General features: G+C 27.7%; 3 protein-coding genes across 4 annotated transcripts; all 3 read right to left on the reverse strand.

Annotated features, from left to right (window-relative positions):
* Nucleotides 1-1,072: 1,072 nt before the first annotated feature.
* LOC124845022 (Heavy metal transport/detoxification superfamily protein) lies at nucleotides 1,073-8,216 on the reverse strand. Its single transcript, XM_047322042.2, has 4 exons — nucleotides 8,060-8,216; nucleotides 6,748-6,929; nucleotides 1,605-1,692; nucleotides 1,073-1,525 (listed from the first exon to the last, which is right to left on the reverse strand). The coding sequence occupies exons 1-4, from the start codon at nucleotides 8,181-8,183 to the stop codon at nucleotides 1,134-1,136; spliced, it is 786 nt and encodes a 261-aa protein (XP_047177998.2). The 5' UTR covers nucleotides 8,184-8,216; the 3' UTR covers nucleotides 1,073-1,133.
* A 1,207-nt stretch (nucleotides 8,217-9,423) lies between these two features.
* On the reverse strand, nucleotides 9,424-13,422 carry LOC124845021 (transthyretin-like protein). Of its 2 annotated transcripts, none has more exons than XM_047322041.2 (5): nucleotides 13,014-13,422; nucleotides 11,853-11,910; nucleotides 11,370-11,471; nucleotides 10,878-11,028; nucleotides 9,424-10,126 (listed from the first exon to the last, which is right to left on the reverse strand). In XM_047322041.2, exons 1-5 carry the CDS (start codon nucleotides 13,241-13,243, stop codon nucleotides 9,672-9,674), a joined length of 996 nt encoding a protein of 331 aa, XP_047177997.2. In that variant the 5' UTR covers nucleotides 13,244-13,422; the 3' UTR covers nucleotides 9,424-9,671. The 2 variants fall into 2 exon arrangements, with proteins under 2 accessions (XP_047177997.2, XP_087951023.1); XM_088094897.1 differs by having other exon boundaries at nucleotides 9,424-10,129.
* Nucleotides 13,423-17,816: 4,394 nt separating this feature from the next.
* Nucleotides 17,817-19,173, reverse strand: LOC124845020 (protein yippee-like At4g27745). Its single transcript, XM_047322040.2, has 2 exons — nucleotides 19,028-19,173; nucleotides 17,817-18,267 (listed from the first exon to the last, which is right to left on the reverse strand). Exons 1-2 carry the CDS (start codon nucleotides 19,109-19,111, stop codon nucleotides 18,043-18,045), a joined length of 309 nt encoding a protein of 102 aa, XP_047177996.1. The 5' UTR covers nucleotides 19,112-19,173; the 3' UTR covers nucleotides 17,817-18,042.
* Nucleotides 19,174-20,181: the final 1,008 nt, after the last annotated feature.

Genomic DNA, 20,181 nt, shown 5'->3' on the forward strand with positions numbered 1-20,181 from the left:
GGTCTTTGTGTCAAACTTTATATATTAGATGGAAAGAATTACTCTAATATAGAAGTTGAGGTTAGATTATCAATACTTATGATGGGCTAGGTGCCACTTTTTTATTATCATATTAAACCTACAGAATTAATACCTATCCCATTAGAAACACTTTTGATGATATAATATCTACCTATTATACAAAATTTGAGACAAGAACCTTCTTTTCTCTAAATTTATGCATAAAATAATTCTAATTTAGGAAAAAATCTTTCATTCTTTTAAAATTTGATGGAAAATTTAATTCAAACACTTAAACATAAGTTTGAAAGAGTATTTTAGAAAAACTAGTAATTCTAAAATTAACTTTTTTAAGTAATAAATATAAATTGTTAATATGCTACTTTCTTTGTGTTTAGTGGAGATTCGAATAGTATTATTTGCATCGTGCAATGGTTACCCGATGGAATTGACCGAACACATTATTGAATAAATGATGCTATGATACATCAGCCAGATTAATAATTCAAGTGTACATAAAGTATTTTGAATTATAAGCACCATCATTTAACAAACAGTTATAATATGAATATAAAAAACCTACTTTAATTTATTAAAAAAAAATCAACATCATAATATTCATATTCAAATACTATATTTAAAATAAAAGGCAACAAAATTTCACTAATTAAGTGAAACAACATTTGTTTTTGGTTTATTTTCCAATTAATTCATTTTTTTAAAGCAGCACAGGTCCTACATTTTCTTAAGAGAGAAATTTGATACGTTTACCAACTAATGACATTTAAAAATAAAAGCAACTTTTAACTTTTAAATGTGTCTACCCACTAACAAACCTAATATTCTAACCTAATCTCTTATAAGATAGAATATTATGATTAAATTATTACTATAAATATGGGATAAAATTATTATTAAGCTTTAAATTATCTTACACAAACATAAAAATTATTATTTGTGTTTTTCTAATTAATGCACAGCAAATTTATTATGTTTACAAGAATTATCTTGAAAAAAATAAATCACAACAAATTTCTATCGATCAATGATACAAAATTATACTGAAAATACATAAAAAAAACAGCTTGTATCGTTTATTTATTTGTCTATTTAGATATATAATCTTACTCTAATTATAAAATATAACATGAATTTGGATTCTCATCGCTGAAAAGTTGTGGTGCATAGACATAGTGAATGATGTAAGGAACATTATCCTTAACCTTAACCTCATCTTTTGGGTGTCCTTCACGAGTTTCTATTATTTTGGTTGTTTCACCACCTTTTTCCTTGGTTGATTCACCAGATTTTTTAATACTATTATCTTCACCATCTTTTTTCTTGGTCGATTCACCATGATCCTTCTCTTTGCCCTTCTTTTCTTCCTTTTTCACTTCCTTTATGGAAACAATCTCCACATTCTTGTGAACCCTCTTTCTCAAAAAAGACTTCAGTTTCTCCACTTCAATGGTGCCTTCCACTGTTACATTCTGTGCTTTCTGATCCGTTTTCACATCGAAAATACCTTCATTAATCAAATCAAAAACCTTAACCTTAGCTTCTATGGTTACATGGATTCATTCAAATGTTATAATAATTAATACCTTTGTGCTTTATTAATCTCCTTTTTAGGTCAGCTTCACATTTGTCACAATGCATGTGAACTTTCACCGAGATGATGCGGATCATTGGCTTGAAACCACACATGAAATATGTTCAATTAATTTAGTAGCCAAGTAGTCCCAAAAGTATTTCAACTATGAATTGAATAGTAGATTGTTTTGCTATTCTTTTTATTAATGGCTATTTTTGTTTGACTACTACTAGTAGTTTAGAAGAATTTGATTAGATGGTATTACCGGTGTAATTTTTTTATTTCTTTTTACATTGCAAATTGTCATACATAATAATTTTGTTAAATTTTTCAATAATAACTACCTAAATAATAGTTTTGTTATGTAAGTCATGGTTGAATTATCGTTTGAAAATTAGACTTATTCAGATTGATGACAAATAACCAACTTGAATAATAAAGTCATTAGAGTGATTTAAAATGTAAGATCATGATATTTCACTTGAGAGTTGGAAGAAAAGATTAAAAAAAATTTACTATTGAAAAAAATGTAAAACATGTTCCTTATGTCATTCCTCTTATTTTCTTCTTTGTGAAGTATGTGTCTTTGTGTATCATTATTTCTTATATTCCATCTCTCTAAGATTTGGAGATTATTATCATTATTTTCTGAACCAAAATGTATTAGTGAGATTATGACAAAGTGAAAATCAATTCTAAGAACTACAACCAAAGTTTGCATGTATAAGATTTTGTAGCTATATGTGATATCTAAGTTAAGTAGATTAATATATAGTAATCTTGATATGTAATTTGGTTTATGAATAAGGGAGATTTTACTAACTTTGCATAGTTTTTGGATAATTTATTTGATGAGCACAAGAAAAAGAATCAAGGAAGCTATCTTTGGAATATTATATTATTATACTTTGAATCTATTTGGGAAGTGACTAACTAGTGCAATAATATCTCATCAAGATTAGATGCAATGTTCAAGCTAGAAATTCTTATTCAAATTAGAAATTCAAACATAAATCAAATTTATTTTCTTTCATTTAATTTTACTTAGGTGAAAATTCATATATTTTAAAGTTAAAAAATGTCATATATATATATATATATATATATATATATATATATATATATATATATATATATATATATATATATATATATATATATATATATATATATATATATATATATATATAAGTATGTCAAATGCTTTGAAGATATTATTGATTAATGAACTGATATTGAATATATGAATTTAAAATTACATATTTGATTGAATTGATATATGATATGATTGATTAGATGATTTGTTGAGTTATGTATTTATGAATGATTTGTTAACCTTGGTTTAATATTAATTAAAGAAACATACAATAGAATAGATATCATAGTTTTACTAAATGTCTAAACAACACATTAGTATCTTAAGTGGTATAAAGTTGAGGAAAAGCTTATGACACATTTTAGATTTTATCTGAGAAAAATATTTTTTTTAATTTTCTAGAACTTATAATTAAAATATTCAGTTTATACCATTTCCTAAAAAACAGATAATAAAATTATAAAGAAAATACTATGCAAATCAAATAACAGAACTTGTCAATGTGATATACCGAAATCTAATCATAGGTTAGACGAGTAGATATTTATATAATATGATTATAAGTTGGACGAGTAGATATTTACACAGATGCCGTTTTCATATAATTTTATAATTCTTTTTCATACAAGAATAAAGAAAATAAAGAATGATGAACCTTAATCTATGAAAGGACCATATAATGAAAAGTTACGGTGAACATAGTCAACACGATAAGAAATTTGATGATGAGAATAATAATAATAATATTTTTTTCAATAATGATGATAATAAATATTATTAGACCTATTTAAATAGGTTTGGTTTCACATATCAGTTTTAAAAACTCGCAAAATGATTTAGATTAAGTTAAAAAAATATGTTTTGAATTGAACGGAACTATTTGATCAACCCATTCTATAAAATAATAGATTTTTGTAAAAACAAATAAAAGTAATGTTAATTTTTTTTTTCAAATACATGGATCTGTTATGATTTTGATTTTTAAATTAAGAGAAAATAATTAGATAGGACTGAACTCCAATTTATTCTATGTCTCAATCAATCCATATTTTGATTTTTAAATATACGACAAAATAGTTAATTGTATTGTATTAATGACATAGCACATCATTTTCCAAATCATTATATAAGCGATGCATGAGAACCGTCAATAATTTATCGTGAATGAAATGAGAGAAAAAGAAATGAAAGTGGAGAATTTGGTGAATGGAAAATTATATTGATAAGTTAAATATGCTTTAAGTTTTAATATTTTACATAAAATTATATTTGATTTATGTCTTTAATTTTGATATATTTTTTTATTCTCAAACTTTAAAAATATTGGATATAATTCTTTTAATTTAATTATTTTAATGTTTTAATTGTATTTTGCAACTGATATGAAAATTATATTAAATGATATAAATAACTTAGATACTAATATGAGATGTATCAATTGTTATAATATGTCAAAAGGCTTAAACAACTTAAATATTAACATAACATTTGATTCGTCAAAAAATTTAATGTAATTAAGTTAAATAAATTATATCTATTCTGTTTTTAAGTTCAAGATCAAAACCTATTAAAGTTTAAGGCATAAAAAAATTCCAATTTTACATTAAGATTAAGAAACTAAACATATTTATTTCATTCATAGTTAAAAAAAAAATAAATGTGGGCATCACAAACTTTACGAAATCATAATTTGTCTATTTATATGAAATAATTAAATGACTCAATCATTTATATTACTTCATATTTTATTGAAAAATGAACTATGATTATAATATTAAAAGTGAATTATAAATGTTTAAGTAAATCACGCTTTTTTTTTATGAAAGTACAATATTAAAAGTAAACTGTTAAATGGAAATATTGGAATAATATTAAAAAAATTTAAATCTTTGTTGATAATATTTTTAAAATTAAATATAATTTATACCTTATCTTATTTGTATAAAAAAATATTTAAATACCAAAAAATAATGCAAATAATTTAATTTAAAATATATATTTAATTTAATTTAATTATGCTAAATAATATTTCCTAATTTTAGCGCTAAGCAAAATAAATACTTAAATAAGAGTCAGAACCTACTTTTTAAAGACAAAAGAAATATTACTAATATATCATATTTATTTTTGTGAGAACTTAATATACATTTAAAACTTGACTATACTTTATATATTCTTTCATTTGTTGAATGACTTGTGGTATAGATAATTTCTTTTATAAATTATATCCTAACAATGTATTTTAGAACGTGATGTTTAAGTTGTATATGAAAATTGATTACGGAATTTATAATACTTGATCATTTAAGTATAACTATTTCTTCTGTTTAACATATATAACTGTAAATTTTCTACAACAACTTTATTTTTTTAATATTTTTTACATTAAACATATAAAAATAGAATTTAAAATATATGTAATTTTTATTACTTTATCATTTTTAATTTAATATGTAAAAATAATTCAAATTATTTTTCAAAATTTTGAGATACGATTGTCACAACCTTCTTAAAATAAGTTAAATTTAACTATTGACTTTGAAATATTAATTTCTTTCTTTGTCTCACTCTCTATTTTCATTTACAAACCTTTAAACTCCTTTCACCACGCCTAAATTAATAAGATAAAAATTATTTCTAGTAGTTTAAACACGCAAACCTTGAATATGAAAAAAAGGAAAAAAGAAAAACAAAAATTTCCAGAATGACTATGATTGAACGCATATTATAAGTAAAGAATTTTATACAATTTTAGTTTATAGGTGTTATCTGAATATATATATATATATATATATATATATATATATGGAAAATTTGCCATCTGAAAGATTCTCCATATGAAAAGTCAGCCGTGAATTTTTTCACACGTGCAAGCATTCACATTTTGGGGAGTTCAGATTAGATTTTAAGAACCAATTAATATTATTAGTTGAATTGATGTAGATTTTTAATTATGTTTACCAATTTAAACTAAATCAATTTCATCGAGGATGAGTGAATTCAATTAGGATTAATAGATTTTGATTAAAGAAAGAGATAGAATATGATATTTGACCATATGAAGTCAATGAATGTTGGTTTTCATTTTTTATTTTTTAATGGACATTTTTTATATTTTATTTAATGATCTTTTACTTATAATATGTTTTTATACGTTTAATAGTTTTATATTGTTTAAGAATAAAGCTGTGTAAAGTAATTTAATTTTTTTTCTATATATTTAAGAATAAAACTATAAAAAAGTTTCAACTTTAAAGTGAATAATATTTCAAAAGTAATGATTATCTAAGGATAACATTTTTAAAGTTAAAATATGTAAATCATTAAATTTAATTCAAGTCAAAATTTTCAAATTTTAATTATTTTTGTTCTTCTGTATTGTTTAATTAAGTTATCATTATGCAAAGAAATGTTAAAAATTCAATGTATTTTTATAAATACGAGTTAAAAATTTGGCTATATATATGTATATTTTTTTATACGAATTACTCTACTTAACTTTCACGCGTATGTATTATTATTATACAATTACTTTACGAAATTTAATTTTGAGTAATAAATTTATTTTTCATCAAATTATTAAAAAGAGAAAGAATTAAGCGTAATTAAAAATAAAAAATAGTATTATTTTAAGTTTATATTGCAATTGTAACAATCTAACAAAACATTGTGTTATTTTGCCTTTCGTCTTTGCTGAATAATGGGCTCCGAGCCCAAATGATAAAAGATAATCAACAAAGAAATTCTGATCTCAACAAGGAAACAAAATTAAAAAGAAAAAGAAAAGTACATACATGAAATATTATAAATATTGTTGATATTATATTTAAAATTAAGTATAAACTTTTTTATCTCAATAAAATGTGATGATATTAATAAGATTATTCACTATACATATTATAATTCTTAAAAATAATACCTACAAGTGTTTAAGTTTCATGAAAAGAAGAAAAAAAAATTCTTATTTTTACATGATGCTTATTTATTCAATTTTTTTTTATTTTCTCATCAAATAAAATTTTATTTACACATCTTAAAAGGAAAAAAGAAAACTTACTTGTTTGATTTCCTTTGGCTTTTTTTCCATAGTAATGATCTCCTTAGGTTTGACTTTTGGTGATATTAATTCAACCTTTTTCTTGCTTTTCTTCTCTATAAGTTTCAAGATTTTCAAAGGCTCTATTTTCCCTTTTGCTCTAACTTCTCCTTTCTCAATTTCTATTTCCACACTTTGCACCCCTGTTCGATAATCACCATAGAATAAAATTATTATCTCTCATATCATTAATGCAATAATATTTCTAATATAAGTGAGTTTGTCAAAACCTCTTTTAAATTTTTATTTAGTACATATAAAAGATAGTTATTATTTAAATAAATTCATTTTTTTCTTCTATTCTTGGGAAAATTCATTATACTTTAATGCTGATCTATATTTTTCAGACATTAAATGAATTCATTTATTCATTTATTTAATATTTTAAAGTAAAAAGTAGGGAATTGTAGGAGGATTACCCCAGAAGATAATCTTTCAATCTTTTTTGAGGGTCTGATTTATTTATTTTTTAAAATTTTATTTCAGTTTATTTAATTGTAGTTGTAATTTTTGAAGTTAAAGATACATGAATAGTTTTTTTATTGAATATACTATTATTTTTTACATAGTTTATCCGTTCTGGTAGTATAATCTTTTAAAAACAAATCAAATTGTTGAAATTCTTAATTCCAATGAAGTATTACTTATTTATTTTCTAACTTTCCCCAAATCATTAATATTTGCATTTACATCAAATAAAAAATAATTCATTTATTCAGTGAGTTAAGTTATTTCTATAAAAACTCAGTAAGAAAAAATAAGTTATTTTAGTAAGATTATTTTAATAAGTGACACGTGTATTTTTTTGTATAAGAAAATATTAATTGTAATTATTATGATATGAAATGATAAGCATTAACTAAATTAAACACGTGTATTTATCCTGGAGGGAAAACAGTAGTGGAATAGAAAACTTCAGAATTAGAATTTTTTATTGATTTATTTTTATTGTTCATCTGTTTCATTTTTAAAATATAATGATAAATACTGATATTTCTGTTTTAAAATATATTGAAAAAATCAATATAACAACTGTGTATTTTGAAAGCTAAAAGGAAATAGTATCAATAAACTAGAAAAAAAAACTACATGGTATTTTTCATTAAAAAGGATACCATATTTTTTAAATAAAATAAAAAACAAACTTTTGAGACAAATTAAAAAGGAAGAAAGAGTAAAACATTAGTGAAATAAAAAATCATGAAACTAAATTAATTTAAACATAAACAAAATTAGTGTAGAGGTAAAATATGTTTTAGGATATGTTAATTACCTTGGGTGATCATGAGATGTTTCTTGATCTTGTTTCCACATTCCTTACAGTGAAGATTAACTTTGTAAATTGCAGTGATCTCTTCTTCCTCTTCTTTCTTCTTTTCTTCTTTTCCTGCTGCCATTTTCTTTTCTGCAAAATGAAGGGTTGCAGAGAATCAAAGAAACCCTAATTAAGAAGAAAAAGTGGATCAAGATCACTTCAATGTTACATATATTAAAATTATTCAAATCTGAAATCACAAGTTTTCTTAACATTTTTTTGCAGGTTTAGTTAATGGTAGCTCACCAATTTCTTGAAACTTGTTACATGGTTTCACCCAATTTTGCAATTGGTAGTTGAGAATATTCAAAGTTTCAGTAGTTGAAATAGTTGTATAAATATTATTAAAAATATACCAATTATACAAATTTTCTTGTTAGCTTAAACAAATTACACTTTATATTTAAAAAAAGAAGCTAATTAGATGTAGACACATTAAAGTATATACACTATCAAATTAAACACTATGGAATAAACATTCAATTGTATATAAAAATATCAGGCAATTGCTTCCTCACCTCATTAATTTTCAAAAATGAACATTTTATCTTTGTAAAAGTGACTTTCAGATTATTAATTCTAACAAATTTTTCTGGAACAAAATTTCCAAAACATAATTTTCGAAACAAAATTTTTTATGTAAAATGTTTTAGACTCGTGAAATATATTCTGGAATACAATTTTTCAAATACTTCCCGAACAAAACTTTTCGGAATGAATCGCAAAAGAAATTTTTCTAACAATTTTTTTACAACTTTTTACGTAAAAGAAAAATGTTCTTTTCACAATTTTTTTTTACAATTTTTTTACAACACTCACGTAATGACTCATTATTTGTCCATTTTAAATTCTTTTTTAAAAATAAATTCAAATAAATAAATAAAATAGTGACACATGATCTATTGTGAAAAACTTGTTATGAAAAAGTTGTTATCACATCTAATCGTACATAAAATATGTTTTGGAAAGAGTCCAGAACAAATGAAATATTTTTCGAAAAAAGCATTCCAAAATGAGCTCTTTAAGCATTTTCTCTCTTCTTATCCTCTGCAGTAATGGTCCGGTGGAATAGTGTGGTACAATGGTAAAAGGTATTTAAGCATTTTCCTTGTATTGTGGGGTGCGGCAAAAAATTTGATGGGGTGCAAGATGCAATTGCCAAAATATTATAATCCAAGATATAAACTTAATAAAACATTCCAAAGACTCACCCTATTCATACAACTTCATCACTTGAGTGATGAACTTGTTTTGAGTTACAAATTATGCAGACAATTTAAATATAATTTCATTAAAATGGAACTGAATAAAACCCTTGTTCATGCACTATAAATGAGGTATTTAAATATTGAAGTCATGTCTCAAATATTGCAAGTCTCGATTGTTGATTCAAAAGAACTTATATAACATGCATTAACTCAAGGATTCTACACTTATTACCTATCTAAATTTGGTACCTTTTTCTACCAAGTTCTATGGTCACAAACACAAGCTCACTTCATCAAATCTTCAGAGATTCATTCTAGGCACCACACAATGTGGCATTCATTTGGCAACTGTTCCTCTATTCCTAGCTTCCACGGTAAGTGCTGAATGAGAATGGAGCAAGCAGAAGAGGAACATGAAAATGTTCCCTTTTTTGTGAATCCTTGATTTCAAACACTATAGACACATAAGGAAAGAAACCATTTGGGATGTACTTCCCAGTGTTGAAACTTATCCTGTATATTCCTGGATTCACATCGTCAACTATGCTCAGCAGTTGACCGCTTCGGCCGTCTTGATCCGTCGTCGATGACCCCTGAAACACCCAATTGCCTCCGCCTGTGGCCCCAAATGTCGGCCGAGGCTGAACACCCCTCCACAGCTCCAGAAGCACCTCAATACCGGCGGCCGGAGAGCCCCGCGACACATCCAACACATGAGTGGTAATTGGAGGGCGAGTTCTTGCAGGATGTTGAATTGGTTTACCTGATGAACTCTCTGAAGCAGCAGTCACATGACTACTGATGATGCTAATGCGATCTTCTAGCATTGGAAAATTAGAAACCAAGATTGGTAACTTGTTGTAAACATCATGATGTAAGAGTTGCAGAGTTTTGAAAATTCAGACCACAACATTTTATAAACAATAAAGGAGGAGGGTTTTGTTAAGCACTCAGAAACCAATTTACCATCCACAGATACCACATGCATCACAGTTAGAAATATAAGAAATATCTTAGGAGAAAGTTACTTTGATTTTAACAAATATATATATATATATATATATATATATATATATATATATATATATATATATATATATATATATATATATAGTCTTTGTGTTGCATCTCTTTTAGAATGATGACAAATGATTGTTGAACGGGGTGTCAGCCTAGCAGAGAGATGTCATAGTTCAAAATGGTTAATAACAGGCCACAATCGCATGATTCTGACACCAGTTAATAGTTAACATTAAATCACTAGTATCCATGATTTGAATATTGTAGAACTCAACTTTTAATGCACTGAAAGAATGAATGAATGAAAAACTCAAATATTTGATCATTCTACTTCTGCACAAAAAGTCATGACTAGTGATGAATGGCTGATGATATGCTACATTTCAATTAATGAATACATACAGCAATAAGCAAAACCAAATTGAATAGTTGAAGGGTTGTCGGGGAAACACAGTGAACACAGTTATATCTTTCCTATGCAGATTTGAATATCAAAAGGGGTTCTTAAACTGTAACCAAACATAAATCAGGAAAGAATATGGAAGTACCTTCTGCCTTTTTAGCAGTGGAATAATTGCCAATTTTAGAAGAAATGTCTTCTGTACTTGAAAAGAGCTTTGCAAGGCGTAGTTCTGTAATTTTCATTTGCTCTTGAGCAGCAATCTCAAACTCAACAATGGGCCGGTTTGTATATCGTCTCTGCAAAGTGTAAAATGAATTAATTTAAATTTAAATGAAAAGTCTTATATCAACATTTCATAATAATTTGGGTTCCTAACCAATGTAGGAAATTGGAATGATTGAATTTGGCACATAAGAGACAACAAAAGAAGGAATATTCCCCACCCGTTGAATAAGAAGCTCACAAGAACTATCATGCTCAACCTTCTAAAAGTAATTAATCCACAGTGTAACCTTAAACAAATCTATGTTCATAACATAATAGCTCAACAAAAATTCACCCAAATAGACATTAATCAAGAATAGAAGTTAAATAAATAAAAAGTATTGCCAACAATAAACTTTAAATTCAAATTTACCTTCAGCTCAGCAAGTATCTCATCAGTGGTTCTGCCAGATGCACAAATGAGAAAAACAAACCCAAACTTTTCCCTGTACCGAGCATTCCATTGAGATAGTTCCTGAAAAATGACATGCAGATAATTAACTTCAATTTATTAACAGTTAACATTGCAGTTGAGGTCCCCCTCTAACCATAAATTTGCAGCCACATCCAAAACCAAGTTCTGTTAATGAATGCCTAATTTCCACCACAATAATAATAAAAGCAATAGTAAACCACGATGCAGATTCCACAATGAAGGATGCTAACCGTGTGAAATATTAGCAAAGAAATTAAAACTCTTCGAAAGAAGGTGCTTTTCAATTCAATATATTAGACATGGTATGTTCAGTATTATGATAGCAGACCGTAGATCGATCAGGTTCCAACCATATATTTCGTAGTACAACAAAAAGCACTAAAATATTAGTAATATTTTGAGTAGCAGCAGCAAGCAAACCTGTAAGCTGGAACCAGTTGCAGTAGATAAAGCAGTTGATTGCTCTCCCTTACTCCAACTGCATAAAACAGTTCCTTATTATTTCTAACTAGCAAATAGGATATACATTTCTTTACCCTTCTCATTGCGTAAATCACAGCTGAAGCCACAGACAAACACCACCCAGATGAAGGGAAATTCACAACATTCACTCAAGGTTCTCACATCAATGTAAAATGGAGAGAAAGCAACCCAGATGGTTAAAAACAGGAACAAAATTGATGGACTGAATAACCGAACTGACAAACTCCATAACTAACTTAAAACTCAACCTTTTTGCATCTAATTCATTTGTTTCGCATCAAAACACAAAACAGAATGCATCCAAACAGGAGCAAAATAGCAGGAATAACTGAACTAAACTGACAACTCCACACGTAACTTAAAATCCCAGATACAGATTTCCCGTAGTCAGGGATTTAGAACATTCACTCTATCACACAATTACAACTTTTCGATGAGCATTGGTCGCCTCATATTTTATCTAAGTAGATCAGACTTGAAATATGCATCTCAGATTGAGTAGTCCAAAATTCATCCAACATTCCAACCTGAAGTCCTGATTGCAGGGAATCCATTACCTAACACATGCACCCACTCAGAGAAAACCACAATCATACCTAACTCGTTAGTTTCACGAGTTGAATTCCTATGGTAAGTATGAATTTCCACAATATCAATCAATCAGAAATCATAGAAGTATGCGATTTTGAAGATAGCATAAAAGTAAACTATTAACCATACATGATGATTTATAACTGAATGATAATGTAAAATCTCTGTCATGTCAGTCCATAGACTATATACGCTCGGCTTCATCCCATACACAAAATAGACCACCCAAGTGATTAAAAAAGAGAGTAAATAGTCTATATCCTAACTATCGTGTATTAGAAATTCTCTAACTTTTACATTAACCACTTCAAAAGTCATGCTAAATTTCTGATCGGAAGGGATCAATAACTGAACGTGAACTGACAAATCCCAAGTGAAGACCCAAAGAACCACCAACCCACAAAGACAAAAACACACCCTTTGCACTAAAAAATCAAATCTTTCACAGCAAAACACAAAAAGTAGAGTGACCCAGATGGAAAAAAGAGATTAATTCAAGTACTGAACTGAGCACTGGCTTCAGAGGCAACAGATGGAGCATGGGTATTCCCGATCTGAGGGTGGGCAGAGAAGGCCTGAAGCCAACCGTTGACATCAACGTTGTTGAACCAAACATCCCTCGCCACAGAAACAGCGTGCTGCAATGAACTGAAAGGAGAAGCCAAAACCATGTCCTTGGCGAATTTGGTGCTTCCACAGCACGATACGAAGTCTTTCTCGTCGAAACTGAACTCCATTCTTCAAACACTAATCACTCTGTTCGCTTGTGTTTTTGACAATTATATTGGAATTGGACTGTTTTTATGATTTGTTTGTGGGAAGAGAAGAGAAGAGAAGAGAAGAGGATGTGACGCTGTGTCAGCACTTTAGTCTTGTTCTTGCGATGCAAACAAAAAGCCACGTAGAAATGTTCTTTTGGCCAGCACAAGGGGAAAGTGGTAGTGACACAAATTCTTTTTCTAATGCGGTGATTTTGAAGTTAAAAATTATCTTTTTTTCTTTTATTTTTCTTAATTTAGTTTCTCACTTTTTAAGTTTAATCCTTATTCTATTGTGGCATGGTTTTTAATATTAAAAATCTTTTGAATTGACATTTTTTTATTAGAGCTGAATGGGAAATTTAGTCTTTATAAGTTTTTGTCGATTTTGAATCTAATCCTTTTAATATTTATTAAATGGTTTAAATGCATTTCAAGCTTAAAATATTTGTTTAATTTTAATTTTGAGTACCCAATAACAATTTCTTTTAAATTAAGTATTTAATAAATTATTAAATTTTGGTTAAATTCTTAAAAAAATATTTATATTTATTTTGTCTTTATTATTATGAAAATGTGTATTTGTATTTTTATTACAATAAAAAATATATTTATTATTTTTATAAATAATTAATTAAAAATAAAAAATACAATTTAATATATATATATATATATATATATATATATATATATATATATTTATAAAAATAATATTAAAAAATTATATAATTATTATTGTAGATCTTATTTAATAGTAAACAAAAACATTATACACGTGATAATCAACTCCCATAAGAAACAATCATATAACAACTATATTATAATCATCCATAAAAACATGTATTAAGTATAGAGAGTTATATATACACACTAACAAAAACTAGAGTTTGTTAAAAGAAAAAGATTATACAAGACAAGATTTTATCTTAAACTATGTTACTGTATCACCCTTACCCTACATTGGATCAACTGAGACATCTTCATCTGCTTACACCATTAAGGTGATCATTGCAGACAAAAAGAACAAACAAATAAAAAACATAGAAGAAAATATAAATTAATGTACCAAAAAGAACAATCATACAACATGTATAAAGATATTAACACAAAAACATGCATATCAACAATCATAAGACATATAATTATTCATATTAGACTCGATTATTCGGATACATGTATTGATATCAGGCTCTAGCGAGTTATACACTTGTGGTAACCTTTACTACTTTACAGAGTCATTGCCAATGAGTTTCACTTTACCACATATAAGGTTAACTCATTAACATCTTTGACTAAGGTAAAGCCCCTAGACTAGGACATTTTGCTCTTTCACCATATATCTCACCCTTCTTTACTTGAGATTGGATGATCATTAGAGTGATAGGATAATTCCCAATACGAAATCCATATATCCATATATAAACTACTGAAATCGCCACAAGAAACTTCTCATTGAAATTCCTTCCACAACATTTACCACAACCATATTGTCACTCTATACAATCATCATAATACATCTCCAATATACATATAAACCATGGTGAATCTATCTCAAACAAGTCAAAGCATAAGGAAATTGCAACATATGCACTATAGTGCTTAAAGGTGGCGCTCAACGCTTGACCTTTTGCAAAGGATGATGCTCAACGCCCAACCTTTTGCAAACGATGATGCTCAACAACAGTCTTGGCACTCAACACCAAACCTTTCGCAAAAGGTAACACACAATGATAGTCTTAGAGCTTAGCGTCATTCTTCTTGCAAAACATCATTCTCAGCTTCGTCCATCTACCGCTCAATGATCTAGAAATAAAATTGTTCTAAACCTATAGTAGACAATGGCGTTCAACGGTGCTCTGTTACCGCTCAGCGCCAAAGCATTCACATTTTCCCGTACTCAACAATATAAGATTGGCGCCTACCAGGGTAAAGCTGAAATGCTCTCAAACTTGCACAATGAACTGACACTCAAAGTTAAGTTGCTCCCGTTCAACACTATATTAGATATAAGTAAGTGAAAACTTAGTGATTTATGAAAATAAAACTTATTCAATTGATTAAACTGGTATTCCCTTCTTTGAACTTGGGTCAAAAACATTTTTTAATGTTAAGACACATATTAATTGGCTTAATTGACCAAATTTTCATTTTCCCAATTCAACTCAACTCAACCAATTCAATAAAGCAACATTTAAAACAACCAACATCATCTATTCAACCAATTTCAATTAAACCAAACATGTAAATTAAAGTTTTCAAAACATCTATAACATTAAAACAAGACAATTAGATTCCCTTACTTGAGAGACAACCAAAAAACTTTAGAACCTTATAAAGCTTTTTGGCGTTGAGCGGCGCTAAGCAGCCATGTGTTGCACTGAGCGCTGCAAAGTTAGAGAGCCTTTAGGCCTTAGGGCATTGAGTGCTAAAAAGTCAGAGAGCTCCTGTGCTGTGTGGTGCTGAGCGGTACTTCGTGCGTTGAGCGTTATTTCTTCTTTGCAGGTCTGGAACCTTTCCTCTTTGGGCGAGAGGTGGGGCTTGCTGGGCAAACATGGTTGCATGAAAACTTGCATTAAGTGCCACAGACGTGCATTGAGTGCCCCTTGCTCCTAACCCATTGCATGTTTTTGTGTCTGTTTAAATTAGGTCACTTCGGATTCTATGCATTTGTATTATTATATTAATGATGTTTCATGGGCTGAGATCTAAATGTGAGTAGGTATGGTATTTATTCATGCATGATATGGTGTTTATTCAATTATGATCTAGTAATGATGATGCGTTCGTGATAAGGAATGTGCATGATATTTGTGTTTGACGTAATTCCATAAATCTATTGGATAGATTCTATGGTGATGTGTAATGTATTGATGTAGGAGCTCTAAAATGGGGATGATTTTGACACTCCAATCTTAAGTAGAGAAGGGTAAGTCATGTCGTGGAGAGTAGTTGAAGGTCTTTAGTCTAGTGATTGTTTCTTGGTCATAAATGTTTGACTTATTAACCTTGGTGCTTAGTAATTTGATGTAGGTAGGTTGTTTCACTATACACGGGGTGGGTTCCCCAAGAGTTCAACATCAATACTTGTATCCGAATGGTCAAGTCTAGAAATGATTGTATATCCTAGGATTGATTGATTTATCTGTATTATATTCTTACTTCTATAAAGGTAAAATATGATTGTTTTTTGTTCCTTTTTGTTTGTTTTTGCGTATGTTTCTTCTTGTTTGCAATGATTAAGATGTGAGCAGCTGAAGATGTTCTAGATTATCCAATGCAAAATGAGAGTTGTGATGAAGTATAGAGTAGGAAGTTTAGTTTCAATGTATATTGATTTTTGTAAAACTCTATTACACTTTTAATTTTGGTGTAATGTAACTCTTAATAGTATGTATCTTGTAAATATAATATTATGTTAATATAGTTGAATCTATAAATTTTCATAGTTTATATGTTTCTTTAACTTAACTGTTATCTATATTGAATATGTGATAATTCTTTTGATAGTAGAATGCTATTTTTTTGTTACACTTTTTAACTCAAAAATAACATTTCCAAATGGTGTTGTTTTAACTTGACACAAAATTGTTTTTATCAATTTAAATTTTTATAATCAAGAAAAAAGTTTTAAAACTATGAAAACACCATTTTTCTTAATCATTATTTGATTTGGTAAATGATTGAAATTCTAATGAAAGGTTCTTTAACATTTTTAAACTTAAACTTTTAGAAAAAAATTCTATTACATATTTTCAAAAATATTTTATGTCAATGGAACATATCTTAATTATTTAAGCGCAATAATCCCGCACCTGTGAATAATTGTCTTTACCAAATGCAACGCAAGAAAAATAATTAGATTTTGAGGTTTTATTTTAATAGAATCACAAGTCAAATATCATAATTAATGTCTCCACATGTGGATGTTTAAAAACAATGAATGGAACATCCAAGTTATGGCTGATCAATTGTTTGATAAACACTATAGACTAAATAAATATAATAAAGTTTCTCACATAAATTAAAATTAACGTATGATAAGTTAATTCTTTTAAATGTTTAATTTAAAAAAAATAATTTTAATACATGTATAAATTAATATTAAATACAAATAAATTTATTTTATTTTATTTAAACATCTAAAATTACACAAATGTTAATGAATGCAACATTAAGTTATGCTAGCTAAGTCTTATTTTCAGTCATTAAGATTTTAGTGGAAAGTCTCTTAAAAGTTTTTCATAATTAATTCTAGTGAGAAATTTATCCTCTGTTTCGTTAAAAAAGAGGAAAAAAATAGAGTACACCTTTTGTTTGAAAGTGAAATCAAACAGATAAAAATGTTTGATTTTAAAGAAAAAAAAGTAAAATAATTCTTTTTAAATTTACTAATTTACTCTTAAATTATTCTTACCTCTTTTAATTTAAATTAATTTAACCAATTATCATATAACCCTACTAAATTACGTATGAGAGAAGATCAGATTGATTTCTAAAGTGTTATTTCATCCCAACATCTACACTAATTGCAGATAACATGCAACAGATAACATGCAAAGGATAAAGTAGTTTTTCATCTCTTATTATGAAGATAATGTTTCTTCTCTTCACATATGAAAGAGAAATCTGCTTTTCATGAAACTCACATAAACTATTTTCACTCGAAATCACTTTCTGTTTATTTTAATTTCTTACAGGATTCTAAAAACAGTATTAAACATATCTCATTAAGTGTTTGCTTAAGAATTTATCCAAAGAAGTAGCATTAAGCATAGAAGCTAGTATTCTTTGGAAATCTTTGAACGTTCAATTATAAATTTGCCTTCCTTGAACTTCTGTCTTGCCTCAGAAGCTTGAAGGTATTTCCAACCTAATTCTTCACCACAGTTGCTGCAGAAGATGCCAGCAATGGTGTACACACCAGTTATCATATTTCTCTCTTGCTTTTGCCCAAACACAATGTTCCTTGCATGAGAGAACAGAAATGCTCGCCCTGTTTTTGCCTGAATACCCAAAGGGATGAACCACTAGCTATTCAATTTTTAAATATCGCCAAATACTTAGGTTAAACTTTTCAACCATTCAAACATTATCAGATTTCTTCATAAGCTTTCAGGAAAATAAACGAAGTAAATTCATTCTTGTGTAAATAATCTTATTGTCGGATTATATTACATGTAAGAAATCTACTTTCATCTTTATTTTGCTTCTTTTCTCTCTGGGTGTGGAGTAGCACTGTAGTCTCCACAGACATTTCCTGTTTTTATTACAAAAGAAGTAAGTTTATAAAAAAAGTTTATTTCTTTTTCCTTTTGAAGGTAACCTTTGCTACCCTATTGATTAAAAGAGCCACCCTGAGTGTAAAAGTCGTAACTTTATTTCAAGGATGTTATGAACAAAAGATTAAGCATACATACATGTAGGGTTGTTGTCCTCCATAACCATAAAAGTTTGATTCTTTTTAAGTATAGAATTCAGTCAATAGTTACAAAAGTGAAAAATCTCTTGTATTTTTATCTGAAATCTAAGTTGAATTTTTGTGAAAGAGACTAATTGGTATGCAGAAAGATGAGGAAAAGACGAGAAAGAAAAACAGAACTACTCTGGTTTTGGGAAAGGATAAAAGAAAGAGAAAATGAATAGTTTTGGTGTTTTTTTCATCTACAAACAATCATCTGCATCCAAAGACAGAAACAAAGTGATGAAGAGTTGATTGAAGCAAAAAGTAAAAGATAAAAAACTGAGTTTGATGAACAATATTACCATATAGCTTTTGGAAAGAAGTTCAGCACGATAAGCAATGGGAGTTTGGCAGTTTCTGCAGCTGTAAGTTGCACGTGGATCCATTGAAGTGAATGAAATGAAAAAGATGAAGTTGTGAGTTTTCTTCAACACAACCAATGGGTTTATATAGGAAGAGAGAAGAGGCGTGGATAAACATCCTAGTGACGTGGTCAACACAGTGTTTGGACCGAACGATATGAATATCTGAATTGCCTGCAACGCTCCATAACGCGCTTTCACGCACTCAACAAACCATAAACGTCTGATGTAATCACATCACCTTTTTTCTTTTTCTTTTTATCTAACTATATATTTCCTTGCTTTTTAATAACTTTTATAAGAGACTTGTTTGTTCTTTTATTGCTATTATTACACTTTTATAATATTCATTCTGTAAAGAATCAAATCATGTCATTATTACTGTAAATTTATATATTACATATTCAAAGTTTTTCAAAAATTTTAAATATTTTTTTAAATACAAATGTTTTTCCATTAACGAGGAGAAATTGTTGAATATATAAACAAATAAATATTTTGTATCATATTAATCAAGTTAAAATTAGATATTAATCATTCAACTCATTTTTATTATGGTTATATAGTCTTACATTTATTATTATTTTTTAATATAATAAATTTAGTATCAACAACAATATTTTTTTTCTTATTCCAAAATCACCATTCTTATTACTAAAAACCATCTTTTATCTTTTAAAACATAATATTATTTCATTATGATTCCGCAGACTAGAAACCTCCTTTAACTTTTATCGTTTAAACCTCATTCTTTATATAAGTATGAGAATTTAGTAGAGTCAGAATGACTTTATACCAAAACACCCTATACACTACACTTTATAATATTGTCACTTCTCCATAAACATAATCATATTTATACAATCCATCAAACATATATCAATATAATAATTTCAAAGTAGTTACTATCTTTTATTTAACCGGTTTAGGACTTCTAAACTATGTTCTTTTGATTATTAAAACCAAAACTAAAATTTTTCTTTTCAAGTTAAAATTATCATCATGATCCTAGCACACGGTGTTGTTGCATCCTATTTTTGTGAAGGGCGACTGTAGGGAGTAGGCTTATAAGCCTTGCATTGATTTTGAGGGTT

This window comes from Vigna umbellata, chromosome 7 (assembly GCF_029865625.1).
Source record: "Vigna umbellata cultivar VRB3 chromosome 7, Vumbellata_1.0, whole genome shotgun sequence".
NCBI classification, from domain to species: domain Eukaryota; kingdom Viridiplantae; phylum Streptophyta; class Magnoliopsida; order Fabales; family Fabaceae; genus Vigna; species Vigna umbellata.